We start from the raw sequence: 17,148 nt of genomic DNA on the forward strand, positions 1-17,148 counted from the left end.
ATTTCTAAGATTTTAGTTGAATTTTAATTCACACAAATTAAGGAACAGTGAGAGGATCTTAATTTCAAAATTTTTGAAAAAATATTAGATCAAGTAACGATATAATGAAAATAATTTATTCTTATAGAAAGAATATTTTATATGACTGATTTCGTGTTAACTTTAAATTTATTTCATTGAGAAACACTTGTTGTTGGTTATTTTTTTTTAAATATAATATTTCTCAATCAAAAGAATTCTAATTCATAATCAATATTCAGAAAATAAATAAAACGATATGTAAATATCATTTTTAACAACTTCAAATTATCAACCAATTTTTTTACATTTCCAACAAAGGAAATCAGATTTCAATAAAATAAGAAAAAATTAATTAAGCTTAACAAGAAAAGCAACTTTACAATTTATCACAATCTCTTACAACCACTAATGTCATCAATAACAATATATTTTTTATTTCAAAGGAAATACGAAGAGAAACATAAAAGAAAAGTCGAAATCAACGCGGGGAGAAGGAAAAGGAGAAATTCGCAGGAACAGGATGGATTTTATCCAAGGGGGAAAAGTTCGTGTTCGAAAAGAAACATAGCCATTTCACCAGCTTTATTACTCATGTCAGTGAAAATTCTACCGTGTACACTGTGGAAACTTCGATAAATTTTCTACAAACGATGCTTGCTGAATTTCACGAAAAGATCGATCCATCCTTTTATTATATGCTCGTTTAAACAAAGTTTCCTCCTCCATTGTAGTAGCGAATAATTGGTTATTGGGTAAAGAGATAGATTAGGCCAAGTCGCATGAATTTCCATTGAAGCGAAACCTGAAGATCCTCGGTGATGATCATTTGCAGAGAATTCGATCAGCATCGTTCCCCCGGCCGAGTCTAGGCGTGTAACCGTTCACCTGACTGTTTCGAGAATCTGAAATTAACGAGGATACAGAAGATACCATTATACGTGATTCCCATCGTGGAGGAACAGGGGAGATTCGATCAGAATTTAGTTGAAATTGTTCGAATTGAAACTACTAAAATGAAATTAGATGGAACACGATCTCTCAAAATTGTTGTCAGTGATCTTACGAGGGATTTGATTTAAAATATTTTCCATTTATATCGTAATATGTAATGTTATTGATATCATTATTTTTTTTCAAAGATAGGTAAGTCAATATTTACATACATATTTTCACACTGTATATATATAGAAAAATATATATAATAATAAATATAATATAATAATAATATAATAATAAATATAATATAATATAATAATGAATATAAAACATATTTTCTTTCTGTATATATAGAAAAATTATTATATGGAATTTTATTTTTATTATTATATGGAAAATTAGAATATTGTTAATTGTAGTAATTGAATTGTGAATGATCTAGAATCGAGTATATTTGAGATGAATATAAAAGAAGAATAATAATTAATAAAAATATATAATAAATAAATAATATATAAAAAAATATATAATAAATAATTAAAGTTTTATATGGATAAAAGGATTCTAGATGTTTACAAGATTTTCTAAATTCTTTTCCAATGAAAAAAAGGATACTTGGAAGTGCATTACTGCAATGGATATAAAAAGTAATTTGTAATTTGAATGGAACTGGAGAAAGGAAGAATTAATTTATCTTGCAGAGTTTGTCTTCAAACTTCACTTTAATTATCATACTAAAAAAAAATAATAAGATGAACACTTTAGAATTTTTATAGAATAATTCAAAAGGTAAAATCTTTTTTATATATAATTTGTATAATTAAAAGTATTTTTCAAAAGTTTTTCAAATTCACAGATTTATCTTTTGATAAATCACTTTTTATCACTTTATTTATTAGCAAGCCAAATAGCATCCGTAACTAAAATTCGTACTGGAAATCTGAAACGTTAATTGGCGTGCTGTGCAAAATAAAATATCGAATGAAAATAAAATAAAATTAAATGGGTTTGTAAAAACATTTTTTCGGATATTTCGAAAAAATTCTACTACAATTCTATTGTGACATCTATTTAATCTATTCCACTCAATTTTAAAATGCAATTTTCGATACAAAACAAAACTTCGTAATCAAATCATTATTTTAATCAAGAAAAATAGAAACGAAACATCTTTATCCAAAAAATCGATGTATTAAAACTATCACGATCAAAGCTTGTATAACGAAACTGAACGAGTACAAAGATAATAAACGTAGCGAAAAGCAACGATCAAAATGAAATTTTTCCCTCATCAAAATTTTATATATCCAACTTAAAATGTATAATTGAAACAATTTTGAAGAAATGACCGATATTTCCTCCCTCTGTTCTCTAAAGCTAGAACAAAAATTAAAATTATCCCATCCCAACGATCAAAAACCTGTCATAATTGTGAGACGAACATTTCATTATTGAGTTTCAATTTTATATAATAACGCATTAACCATGTTTTATTCACGAATCCGCTTTTGCGCTTTTATCATTCCGATGATGACAGAGTTGAAATAATATCTCTACGAGGGGAAAAATTAAATTGGCATTTAGGCCACGTGTCAACGCGAATATTCGCGATCCAATATTTCGCGCTTTTGTTCCTCGATCACGTAACCATGGCGTTCAACTTTCACTACGTGTATATCTAAATGGCGAAACGTTGGAATAATAAAAATGCACGATTCTTTTATTTGAAATTTGAAACGAAAAACTATCATTCAACTATCGAGTAACGAGTTAAATCAATGAAAAAATAACGTGAAATAAAAGGAAAATAAGAATCAAAAATATTTTCTGAAATTAAAAGTGTTCGACATTTTAATAAACGAAATATGCAAAGTACAGGATTCGAATGAATCTCCAGAAAAATATTTAAACAAACTTGTTCGATACTTGGATTTCATACCTGAATACTATCGAGTTAAATCAATGAAAAAATCACGTGAAATAAAAGGAAAATAAGAACGAAAAATATTTTCAGAAACTAAAAGTGTCAACATTTTAATAAACGAAATATGCAAAGTATAGAATTCGAATGAATCTCCAGAAAAATATCTAAACAAACTCATTCGATACTTGGATTTCATACCTGAATACTATTGAGTAACGAGTTAAATCAATGAAAAAATCATGAAATAAAAAGAAAATAAGAACGAAAAATGTTTTCTGAAATTAAGAGTGTCAGTGTTCGAAATTTTAATAAAGAAATATGCAAAGTATAGAATTTTATCGAGTAACGAGTTAAATCAATGAAAAAATCATGAAATAAAAAGAAAATAAGAACGAAAAATGTTTTCTGAAATTAAAAGTATCAGTGTTCGAAATTTTAATAAACGAAATGTGCAAAGTACAGGATTCGAATGAATCTCCAGAAAAATATCTAAACAAACTCGTTTGATACTTTCATATGTGAATACTATCGAATAACGAGTTAAATCAATGAAAAAATCACGTGAAATAAAAGAAAAATAAGAATCAAAAATATTTTCTGAAATTAAAAGTGTCAACATTTTAATAAACGAAATATGCAAAGTATAGAATTCGAATGAATCTCCAGAAAAATATCTAAACAAACTCATTCGATACTTGGATTTCATACCTGAATACTATTGAGTAACGAGTTAAATCAATGAAAAAATCATGAAATAAAAAGAAAATAAGAACAAAAAATGTTTTCTGAAATTAAAATCAGTGTTCGAAATTTTAATAAACGAAATATGCAAAGTACAGGATTCGAATGAATCTCCAGAAGAAAAATATTTAAACAAACTTGTTCGATGCTTCATACCTGAATTCAATAGGAACGCGGCCGGATATATGGATCTTCCTTCGTCGATCTTCCAAGATCCATCTTTGGACGGACGAGGACGATCTGAGATTAGCCAGGACGCTTCCTTAGGAATTCTGTCTGCGTGTTTGGTGTACATCGATCTCCCGAGAGATTTTGGAGCTGGAGAATCTGGAGATAATTATGGTAATTTATGCCAAGTGCGTATCTATTAAAATCCAATTTCGAGAATTGAAATTTTCGAAATTCGAATAAACACGATTTCAATGATCTTTGGAAATGAAATTGATCGTAAAATTGAGAAACTATCGCGTTATATCACACGTATAGAAATTTGATATCGAAGTTTCGATGAAGTTCCCTTTCTCAGTTTCCCTTCGATTTCGAATCCTTGACGAATTATTGATACAATAGGGGAACAGGATAATAGGACAAGTTATCATCGGATATAATACTTTGAAATTCATCCTAGTTCCATCTTGGTTGGATCTTTCATTTTCAACGAGATGTTATTTGCTTTATAAGTTTGTGAATGAATTTCGATCAATGATCTATCATCTCTCTAAGATCTAGGCTATGATATTCATTCTTCCTATTTTCACAATGGAAATACAGCAATTTCAATCGAAAATATATAATTCTATTTTCAAAAAGTGATGTTATTGTATTGTTCTTTCTAGTGCCAATTTTTCTTTTAATAATAAATACACGTGTGATCGAATTATTTATGTAAATTCTCCTTTCCATAATTGACATTAATTTTCTAGCTTCGTGGCTCAAAGGCGAAATAATTATTCGAGGAATGATTCTTCTTCAAATTATTTTTCACTTTACTTTTTATTCGAACGAATATCTTTTCAAATAATTCTGTCAGTATCGTCAACCACGTCAGAAATATAAATTTTCGTGTGTAATACTATACTTACACTAATACTAATACTTATACTTGTACTAATACTGCCTTCAGAAGAAATTTTATTTGGAAATGTAATGTCGTTATTTCGAATGATTGTTCGTTCAATTCAATTGAAATATGCTCTACGTTACAATTATAATAAAAATCTCAGGAAGGTTCGCCACTTTTAAAATAATATCGAATGATAATTTTATCATCCTAATTCCATATTATCGTATGACCAATCATCCACCATTTCTCCTCCCACCATCCAACTCTCCTGCGTACAACAAAAATTATACCTATTTACTTATAATTACAGAAATTATCATCCTCCTACCCTCTGACAATATATTCCAATTATAGTCCAATTCTTCAATTTTCAATCTTCTCAACGACCGTCAAAAAACGATTCCTCAAAAGCACGTAACAAGATTGACGTGATTGCAACGGATATAAACGGATTATTATCTAACACGGGATGTCAAAAATGGAAGGAAATGCTCTGGTTGCCATTTAAGTGGGACACTCTGTACGCAAAATGGCGCGTGGTATTGGCCATCTGTCACTAAACAAGACAAAGTACACGTAAAATGGGATTGCGGTGTAGGGTATGGGAGCTCACGTTTCGATGTTATTGGCGATACTTCACCTTCGTAATCTTTGTCCGGGTCCAACTCGGCGCTGTAAAATTGAAAATCTGTGTCCGGCTCCATGCCACGCCGGTTGAAATTCAGATTCGAAATGGGCGCATTCGATCGACCGACCCTTGGATAGGACAACAAACCGGACGCCCGCCTGATATTGGGCTTCAACTTCTCTCCCCCTGCAACGTAACGTTTGAATAAATTTTTGTCCATGTCGGATCTTTTCATCGATGAGAGAATACTTCAACGATGAAACGTGGAATTATCGTGAAAGTGAACGATTTTATCAATGATAATGCATTAAATTTTGATATGGGTACGTATTCATAAGTGTATAATGTATATACGTAATGCCGTTTTTGAATTACTACTATCATCCGCAGGAATTTCATTGAAATCAAAATTATTAAATTGATTGATGGGATATTTAAAGATAAAATAGATCTAAAATACGAATACTTATATTAAGGTGCGTTCACAAAGATATCAAATTGTATAAATATTCGTGGTTTAATGGTAATAAATTAATGCAAAAGAATTATTATTATTATTATTATTATTATTATTATTAATATTCGAAAATGTGGTATACATCTTTGTTTGAATCATGGATAAAGAAGGGTGATGAAGTGCTTGTATTCGTTCACGAACGAATATTGTAAATAATTTTGATTTTGGGATTATTATTAAAATTAATATTGAGGAAAAGTCACTTTTTTTGTTGAAAATATAATGCAATTCGTATGTTGCAGGAAATAAAAGTATATAATTTTGATGAATATAATTAAACTCGCATGTTCAAAGAAGATCATTTTTTTTTTTTTTTTCTTTCTTCTGTTTATAACTTAATGAATGCAGATCCAATTAACCACAGTATATTCGAATATTTCTACTTCATTCCACGGTAACTTTTTCTCCACGAACGTGTTTTCCTTTTCTAACAAAAACGTCAGAGAATTTCGTTTTTTCTTTTTTTTGAGAAACATGATCTTTTTTTTTTTCTTTTCCCTTTTTTCCTGTTTTGGTTTAATTAGAAATGAAAAAAGGCGGAAAAGTAAAGGTCGTAAAGGGAGTAGATGTTGTAAAATGTTCAAAGTTGCCGAATTTTTGGAATTGAAAACATTTTGACCAGTCGATTTAATAAACTTTAATATAAAATAATAAAATGAAATATTTTACACGTATCCATGATCACACTATCGATGAAACGAAATTAGAGGTTATGAATTACCCGGTATTATCCAGTTTTATATTAAAAATAGTAAGTATTATTAAAGTAAAATTAACGTTGTTACGAAAAATATAAAAAAATTTATTTTCATATTAAATTTAATCAAGAAGATAATAAATTGGTATTATAAAAAAAAAGAAAAAAGTTTTCATTAGATAATCTTAAAAATAAATAATAGTAAAGTTAGTAAAGTCGAGGAAATCGAATTTTTGAAACTTTTCAATCAAGAAGCCTATTTCCTAAAATTGTCTATTAGTAAATTTAAAAAATAACGTCGAGAAACAAATATTCAATTAGTAAAATTATTTTCTACATATTAAATGTCAACAAATTTTATCAATAAACTACTCGATTCAAATGCAATAATATATTAATTAAATTGTGCAGAATAGTAATTAAAAAGAAGAGAAATTATATGAAATAATATTTCCAAATACAAGAAATATAAAACAAAATTCGAAAAAAGTGGTATTCGTGCCTCTTGTAGATTCCAACTTCCGATCTTGCTCACATTGGGATACTAGAAAAAGATGGAATGAATTCTTAAAAAAATTATTATTTCTCGCTCGAGTTGTACGAATTTATAAGCTGCTTTCGATAATTAGAATAAAAAAGAAAGTAGCAAAGAATTAGCATCCAATAATTAAATGAAAAGGAAACGTGAAAATTAGTTCATAGAAAACCGGTTAATAATATATCGATTCAAATTTAATTTTCGTTAACCGAATAAAAAGTTTAAAAAGATTAGATACAAAAGAAACAAAAAGGATACAAAGAATGAAAAAAATTAACAAAATAAAAATTATTGCAATAAAGAATCTCAATAAAGAATAGATATTAAGAGCTTAAGAAGAGGAATATTATCTTAATTATTAAAATAGGAATAAACGAAAAGTTACTGCAAAAGTTACTGAAAAAACTAAAAAACAAAGAAGAAAAGAAGCAATAAGATATAATACCGGCCCGTTTCTATAATAAACTAAGAATCATTTAAGAAGAATTTCCCAAAGAAAACGAAACATCAAGAAGAAGAAGAAGAAGAAGAGTAATTTCACCATGGAGACTAAAACAAAGAATAATAAATACATCAAACCAGTGTGCAAACGTTACAATACTAAAAAAAAAAAAAAAAAAAAAAGAAAAGAAAAGAAACAAGAAAGAAAAAGAATCACGGATTACCTGCCTCTCCTTAATAAATTAAACATCATCCCTCTTCGAACAATTCCCCTTCAGTTCAAAGCAAGAAAAAAAAAAAAAAAAAAAAAATTAAACACGTTACGAAGAGAAATAGAATTTCATCTCTCAAAACCAAAATAAAAAAAAAGAAGAAGAAAAAACACACGATAAAAAAATAATAATAAAAAACAAGATGTCATCCCTTTGGATGGCGCGAAAACCAGGATCCACGAGACCAAGAAGAAAGAAAAAAAAAAAAAAGAAAGAAAGAAAGAAATATAGTTTCCGTTCTCGAACGGGCTGGAAAACGGAAACTGGACGTTGCACTTACGATTGAGAGAGGCGGAAAATATTAGGACGACGAGGAATACGAATAAATGATTTCTCATCGCTGTTCTGGATGGCGTTCAGAGATCGAGATCCGATGAGGTGATGTTGAGCCGAGCACGGGATCCGGTCCAACACTGAATAACCCCAGGTACCCGACGTCTGATTTTATACCTTGCGCCTCGGCCAGTTGCCACGGGGGCTGTGCAATCCAACCCCCCGGTCGGCTTCTCAACCCTCTCTTTTCGCATTCTCCGTACGCCCAGCACGCCCCGATCGGGTATGGTGATTCGATCCCCCGTTTTCTTCATCCTGCTGCTATTTTCCCATGCTGTGCATGGGAGGTGATCTTGGTTTATCTTCGTTAATCGCGGCCGAGGGTGGGCCGTTTTTTATTTAGGATTCGACGAGTTTGAAAGAGAAGAGAGGAGGACGACGATAAAATGTGCTTTCGAACGATTTCTGCGAGAGAGGATCGATCAGGCTAAGTTGATAATTGATCATCTTTTTCATTCGTTTAATAATGATAGTTGATAATAGATCGAAGGATAAGCAAGAAAAAATAGTTCGATTTCTGTTTCAATATTGGCGAGAGAGAGAGAGGTGTGACAGGTGTTTTGGAAAATTAAATAATGGATATATTGAAATAATAAAGGTGATTAAAAGAGAGTTAAAGGTAAAAATTATGTGTTTCGATTTGCGAGTTGGAATTTGACAATAGAAAAAAATGGGATGGAAGGAATATTTAATTGGAAAATCAAATTTTCTTCTCTTTTTTAATTTTTGTATTTAATCATGCTGGTAACACGGAACGAAGGTATTTCATATTTGAGCATGGAGGTATTAAATAGATATAAGTAGCTTATACAAATATTATAGTTTCTTTATAATATTATAGAATCTAGGTGAAAGAAGAAATAAAATATATATATATAGTTACTATATTATTAGTAAATAAAATTCTATAATATAAAATGATTGGAAAAAATGAAATGTCGCTTTAATTAGCCTATAGTGGCTTAATATTCAGAATCAAGGTATTTGATTTAAATTAAATTAATTTTTTCGAAGGATTTTCTGACATTTTAGGGTTGGGTGTGGAATATCGACGAAGAAAAAATGAGATTTATAATAGAATTTTGATGACTAAAAGTTTGAAAAGGGTAAGGAAAATATAAGATTTCTCGTTATACACATTTATATATATATATATATATATATATTTATATTTAATTTTTATTTATCTAAATTTATTATGAGAAGATATAATTCATAATAAACAGAATAAATTGAACCGCATTTGAAGATAGAAAATTCGAGATAAATTTTCAGTTGATGGAAGGAAGAACGTTTACTTTTTGCTATCACTTGATCGGAATCATATTCCACGGAATACAAATGTAAATATTGAGAGATATAAGAAAAATTTTTCATACATTGGAACGATATTTTAAATCATTGAATCATGAAAATTCTGCTGAATTGTATGATCTCCTAACCAAAATATATTTTATATATCCCTAACAAAATTTTTTCCTCTTAAAGTAAATCTTATAAACGTTACCAATTGTTATAATTAAAACATTTCCACGAATGATATTATTTATACTATAAATTCATTTATATATTTTAAAAAGAATTTTTAATTTTACAAATTATTAAATATTGTTAAAGAAGACAAAATTTTCATGATAAAATTTCATATTCTAATCCTTGTTTATTTCATTATGATAATAGAACAGTTAGAATATCTTTATTGTAGATTCTTTTTTCTTAATTTACACGAAATCCATTTTCCATTTTCATTATTTTACATAATTGTGTCGAATTATGACTAAACTGAATTAATTTCATATAAAACATTGTTTCTCTCGTTGTCATAAATTTTAATAATCTGTATTAAAATATTATCATCACAAATTCTAGAAAAATCAACATGAAATTCCGTCCTAATTTACACAAACTTTTTCAAATATTAAATTCATTTCGTTTCGATTATCCTTTCATATCTTTCAAATTCAAAGTCATAAAAAAATTGTGCGAGTATCATGAAGATTGTTGCATATTTAACGCTCGTTTGAGTTCGATAAATTTCTTTTCCCTTAATATATAGCTTTTGATGATCGAATTTGGAAATTTAAAGATACTTATGCTAATTTCAAACTTTGTAACAACATTTCATATGCACCATTCTGATAGTAAGAAACCAAGTCCCTGGACGTCAATTCAAACGATTTAAATTGCAATCTGGAAATCTAATCTTCGTAGTTGAATTAAAAATCAATTTTCTTACTATTAAAAAATTAAAAAAAAAAAAAATGCAAACATGAATCTACTATGAATTTTCAGTATTCTCAAATAATTTTTATTTGTAATTTTTGTTACAATTTTATTTAAATTTTTTTATTTGTAATTTGTAATTTTAATTTTTATTGATTTTATTTCTATAATTTATATAAAATTAATGTTGCATGTATCGATGAAGATCCCTTTCAATTTAGATAGATCTTTGATTAAAGATTAAAAGTGATCATTCTCATAAATTCTTGAATTTTGTGAAATACATAATGATTTTAAATTTGACGAATATTTGAATTCAAAATTAATCTGAATACATCTCTAAGACAATAAAATTTTAAGCAAAATTTTTTTCTTAAATTCTTGGATTCTTGTCTTCATTCAATTTGATAGATCTCTGGTTAAGCAAAAAGAAAATCTTTCCTTTCCTTCCCTATGGATCCCAAATTTTCATCGTAACGATATAAATATACAAACATTTTACAAGAAATATTAACGCAATAAGAAAAATTAATTATTAATAAAATTATTAATAAAATTAAAATTAACGCAAATAACAAAGATTCTTATCTTTATCATTCGTGATGTAGTGAAAATAATCAGTCAGAGAACTAAAAGGGAAAGGAAAAACGTACAACAGATTATATAGGACGACAACGAGAGTGGGAATCGAATTAAAGTTAAAACCGCTTTAATTGAGGCAACCGGCTATTACATATTTAAAATTTGTGGCCGCGATTTCCATAACGCGACGAGTTGAATTAGCTATATCTGTCCGTTCGTGACGTGTACAGTGTTGTTTTTATTTTTTGGAGCAATTAAACCGCAGTCATTCTCGTGCACAATGGTGTTTCCCATTACGCGTTAGGTAACGGGCAAACAATTTTACGAATTATTTCGATATCGGATCAAATTCACTCGTTTTCAATTTTCCCGCTGTTTAAAATTCATCCATTTGATGTTGATCATTTCTTTTCACATTTTTTTTTTCTCTCGCGAATCAAACGATTCAACCAACGAATCTTTTTTTATACGAATTAGAAACAAATTTTTAAAATTCGATAAATTTTCGAACAAATTCATATCCTTTTTATTTATTAAGTTTTATTAAGTTTTATGCAAATTTGTATAATCCTTCACGAATTTTTCTAAAATTTTATCATTCGATTTTATCATTCAAAATATATTTATATTAATATTAATATAAAAGGATATAAAATGTAAAAATCAAATAGTTAAGGAGTGATATTAATTTTTATAATTATGCCAAAAATGAATTACATTATAATGCAATTATAAGCAAGTGAAATTTGACAAGAATGAAATATTTGTGTCGTTTTAATATACTGAAAAAGAGAAAAAAATGTGAGAGAAAAACGGAGAAGAAGATTCATAAAGAAAGAAAGTCAAACAAGAAATAAGATAGTTCTTTACTTCCTGAATCTATTTCCTTCCATGACTTCTTTTCTTCTAGAAAGAAACATTTGTAGAGTCCTATCCTTTTGATAAAGAAAACGACAGCTTTCAGTCTTGGAAACAAATGGATATGGTGGAAATTATGAAAAGAAATGAAGAAAAGAAACATTTTTAGCTTAATGTCGGTTGTATAATGTTGATAATGTAATAAATGTTGAATGAAAAATAAAGATTGTTGCAAATATTGCAGAAAAATATTTCTCAAATTAATAAAAAAAGGATAAGTTTAAATAAAAATGTATATTATTTTTAAAAAAAATTGCAAATATTTCTAATTATTAATTAATTTTTAGTTATGTTAGTTAACGTCGTTAAAATTTTTTATTCTATATTTATTTTTTAAAAAATTTTTGAATTTTCTCATTAAATTTTATTGCAATATATTTCAATTTCACGATATCTTTTCTTTTTTATAATTTATTTCAATAAAAACAGCTTTTTTTTTTACAGAGTACATGAAAATTTATCGATAATTATACACATATCATTAAGATAAAAGATAAATATAAGGATAAGGGTAAAAGAAAAATATAAAAATCATAAATTATTTTTTAATAATAAAAATGATATATCTTTAATCTTCTAAATTAAGTGTACAAAAATTTATATTAAATTTTTGAAGCGTTACAATGCGTTACAAGCGTTACAATAATGAACATAAAAAAAAACATCTTCACAATATGAAGAAACAAATAGAAATAACTTTTCCACATTTTCTTTTTTGTCAAAAATTAAAAAAAGTACATAAAGATTTTCTTTATATTCAATTAAACAGATTACATTTAATTAATATCCTTTTCGTCAAAAGCCTTCCAAAAGAAGAAAAAGAAGGCATCAAGTATCACGTTCGAGAGAGCGTGAATAACGCGATTTTATAATTTATAACAACTCGAAAACTGGTGACAGTAAAAGTCTCGTGGAAACGATATTTTATCGTTGGCGGCACGTTTCGTCGGCCAAAACTGTTCGAAGTTTCGCCGATGCAATTATATCGTAGCCGTAAACAAAAAGTTTATTCTTGGGGCAGTAAAGGAAGCGTTTACGAGTCGAATTGCGCTGGTTAATTACTCGAGAAAAATCTTAACGTGTTACGTGAGGATTTTCGTGGTGATCAACGGTCTTTTCGGCAATAATCATTCGTTTCCTGCCCCTTAAAAACATTTTAATCCTCGTCGTGAATTTATTTAAATTAAGGATTTTAATATAGGTTAAGTCGACGTAAGACGGACATGTTGTTCATTAAAGGATAATGGCCGATGTTCTTAAGAAGAGGCTTGTTCTCATCATTAGATATTTATATATATATATATTTTGAAATTATATTATATGAATGTGCGTTATATGAATACATATTAGTAGAAAAAAAGAGAAATAATTTGATACGTATTTTTAATAAGAGATTTAATGTAAGAAAAGTTTCAAAAAAATGTTAATATTTAATAAATGCAAGAGGAGAAGAGGATAAGTGAGATAATATTAATTATATTCCTTTTAACTTTGTGCTCTGTGTAGATAAAAATAGAGGAGTAGATAATAGATATAATTTATTTTAATAAAATTTAATATTAATTTTGTTAAAAAATCATGTGAATAATATTAATTTTATTTTTAATTTATAATTCTTCTAGATTTCCTCGCAAATAATATTAATAAAATTTATAATGCATTCTTAAAAATTGATAACAAGTTTTTTTTAGTAAAACAAAAAGAATTACTTCAATTGAGTTTGCTAAAAGTTAACAGAATATTTTATATTCCACCTAAAATAATAAAATTGTATTTATATCAAATGTTTGTTAATTCAGTAATACGCTGATTTAATAAAAGATCGTGCAAGAAGGATTCAATAATCCCTTGTTAAAAAGTAAAACCATCTTCCATTCACTACTGGTCACTTAATTCTTTCAGTTTTCTGCAACTTCTCGTTGAAAAGACATTGGTTTCAAACGATTGAAGAAATAAAAGAAAATAGAGAGACTGATCTAAAATCGATTCCTGAAAGTGCTTATAAAGAGAGCTTCCATAAATGGAAAAGCATTTGGAATCGTGTATATTTACCGAAAGAAACCACTTTGAATGCGACTATTACAATGCAGATTTCCCAAATAAAAACGTTATACGCGTACACCTTCCTTATCAAATCTCTTATTTACTACTCTAAATGATAACATAATAATTCGAACGCAATAATAAAAAAAATTTGCAACTTAAGAGAAATTAAATTCCAAAAGTGACTGAATATTTCTGAGAACAAAAATAGATCGAATAATAATAAAATTATCCAATTGGTGTTCTCGATCAGAAAATAAAAAATTGAATAATAATTATCGAATAATTGCAACTTAAGAGAAATTAAATTTCAAAAGGTATTTGTGACTGAATATTCCTGATAACAAAAATAGAATAATAATAAAATTATCCAACTGATGTTTTCGACCAACAAATAAAAAATTAATAATAATTTGCAACTTATGAGAAATTAAATTTCAAAAGGTATTTGTGACTAAATATTTCTGAGAACAAAAACAGATCGAATAATAATAGAATTATCCAATTGGTGTTCTCGACCAGCAAATAAAAAATTAATAATAATTATCGAATAATAAGGATCATTCTCGTATTCTATTTATAAGACAAATGAATGTAATGATTATCCAGGATAATCCAAGTACACAATGACGCGTGTTGTCCGATCATGGGATCGTACAAGATTTATAAACGCGTGATATGCGCATAATAACGCAGATTATACTGTATTAGTTAATCGATGTTGCATATCCGAGTTCCTACGGCATGCAACGTATCAAGATGTTTTAATCTCTTCGATTTTTCATCGATAAAATCTACAACTAAGTACCATATTGTAAATTTTTAATTTTCGATGAATTCATTGGTATAATATCTTGAACATCTTACGATTTTGTATTATAAATATATCTATAAATATTTCTTATTAATAATATATATCATTATAATAATCTTTTTTAATTTACTTTATTATTTAATTTATGAACGAATTCATTTTGAAACGCGTTTTTATTATAGGATTGTTATATAATAAAAAATATGTAACGTATGATTTATTTGTTTTAATTAAGTTTCCTGTGTGTATGAAAGAAAAATTGGAAAATAGAGAAAAGAAATAGATCTTTCGAGGAGATTCGGATTTTGTAATAAAAATGTCATACTCGCTGATCTATTGGATTCATTCGTCGAATTCAATCTTAGTTTACTTACCAAAAACTCCTTTGCATTCACATTTGCTCGCGTGCATATATTTTTCTCTTTCTTTTAAATTATTCTTTTTTTTCAATCAATAGCGCTATACATCATCAAAATCATTACGTATTTTGCTTTTAATTTCTCATAATAATCTAAAGCATTCGTAATAAACGTGAAAGACTTTTGAAAAGTTATTTCTTAAAAAAAAAGAAATGAATTTTGAAATAATTCTAATTTAATTTTCTTTTTACTTATTAACGTGATACGTTATTCTTTCTTAAGGGAACGTTCCAAAAGACGCTATGAAATGCTACAATATTGTTAGAACTTGGCTATACATCATCAAAATCATTACGTATTTTGCTTCTCAATTTCTCATAATAATCTAAAGCATTCGTAATAAACGTGAAAGACTTTTGAAAAGTTATTTCTTAAAAAAAAAGAAATGAATTTTGAAATAATTCTAATTTAATTTTCTTTTTACTTATTAACGTGATACGTTATTCTTTCTTAAGGGGACGTTCCAAAAGACGCTATGAAATGCTACAATATTGTTAGAACTTGGTTGTTTCACACCATGAATCTTCAAGATAATCGTGCAACTTTCTTATGAGCTTAAACTCGCGAGAGAAGTTGAAAATACGAATTAATGATTAGAAAAAAATTTATGCAAATCTTAGGATCATTATCGATTTAAAAAATAAACTTACTTAAGCAACAATATATTATTATATAAATAATAAAATTAAATCATAAAGAATTATTCGAAAAATTGTAGAATTTTTTTAAAAAATTAAAAGATTAAAGGTAAAAAAGATTAAATTTATAATCGAACAACTTTGATGATATGGAATCATTTTTCACTTGAATACTCATTGGTCGCTATTGTCTCTCTAAACTTTCAGATTTTTCTCTCTCATATTTTTTCTTCATGGGCGCATTCAAAAAGATTTTATGCGTCAACAAATTCATCGCCTCTCAATAAACGATCTCTTGACATTACTCGAAACATTACACACGAACAATATCTACTCGAGCATACCTGTTTTATATATATATATATATATATATATATAAAACACTCATTTCGGATGCAACAGATACACGTCGATACTCTAGCGGAGTGGCATCAATTCAGCTTGGATAACGCCGCGTTTCAATCTATTCCATACAAAATAATACTTCACCGATTCGCCATCATCCTGATATCCGTGGTTTCCTCGAGAACTGAGCATAGTAAAAAGTATCAAAAACCGTGCCGATCGATATGTAACGTGCCGATGTTTGCAGCATACCGAATAAGAAGGAACAATGGGAACAGGAAAGAGAAAAAAAGGGAGGGAAAAGTGTAAGAACGATGAAATTATATTATATCACATTTTGAGTAAAATTGCAAAATTACATAAATTTTATTATATTATTTTATAATTTTAATAATTTTAATAATTTTATTATTTTATTATATAAATATTATTACTACAATTACACTATTAATTGTAAATATTAGGATTTTTAGAGAGGATTTGAATCTCAATGTCGATTGAACGATAAGTTCTTTATCTTTTTTTGATCTGAAACTGAAAAGTTAAAAAGTTAATTTTAATTATAAAAATAAATAAAGTAATTAATTTTAATTATAATTATAAAAAAAAATAAATAATTAAAAAAAGTTAAAGTTAATTTTTCTTCTTAAGAAGAAAAGATGCTTCTTAAAGAATAGAGAAGAATATACAAAAGTGAAATATAGAAATTTACCAAGATTATTCTCGATTCTTCCTTATAGTTATGTTCATCATGGAAATTGTTTTCTATGACGAAAGAAACGCTCCTTATCCTTATTAGACCGGCCATCTTAGTCCTAATTTATTCTCTCACGCATCGGGCACGCGTTTCGTTAAACAACCCCCTCGTTTGCATTCATTCGCGACTCATTTGAATACAAACTGCGTTGATAATGGCGACGTGTTCAACGCGTCCAAGATCTAACATGTTTTACGTTTTAATTAAACTAACTGGGATATTGAAGTTAGAGAGATATATTTCGTGATAAAAAACTCTGGTTGTATTGGAATTATATATTTCAAATTTTTAACGTTTA

At 27.6% G+C, this 17,148-nt stretch overlaps 1 protein-coding gene across 1 annotated transcript; it reads right to left on the minus strand.

Moving 5' to 3' along the window:
- Positions 1 to 615: 615 nt before the first annotated feature.
- On the minus strand, positions 616 to 8,172 carry LOC122719593 (CAPA peptides-like). The gene is made up of 4 exons (XM_043945542.1): positions 8,059 to 8,172; positions 5,326 to 5,499; positions 3,779 to 3,949; positions 616 to 923 (listed from the first exon to the last, which is right to left on the minus strand). The coding sequence occupies exons 1-4, from the start codon at positions 8,114 to 8,116 to the stop codon at positions 844 to 846; spliced, it is 483 nt and encodes a 160-aa protein (XP_043801477.1). The 5' UTR covers positions 8,117 to 8,172; the 3' UTR covers positions 616 to 843.
- Positions 8,173 to 17,148: the final 8,976 nt, after the last annotated feature.

This window comes from Apis laboriosa, unplaced genomic scaffold (genome assembly GCF_014066325.1).
Source record: "Apis laboriosa isolate Shangri-la unplaced genomic scaffold, ASM1406632v1 scaffold85_cov150, whole genome shotgun sequence".
Lineage (NCBI taxonomy): Eukaryota > Metazoa > Arthropoda > Insecta > Hymenoptera > Apidae > Apis > Apis laboriosa.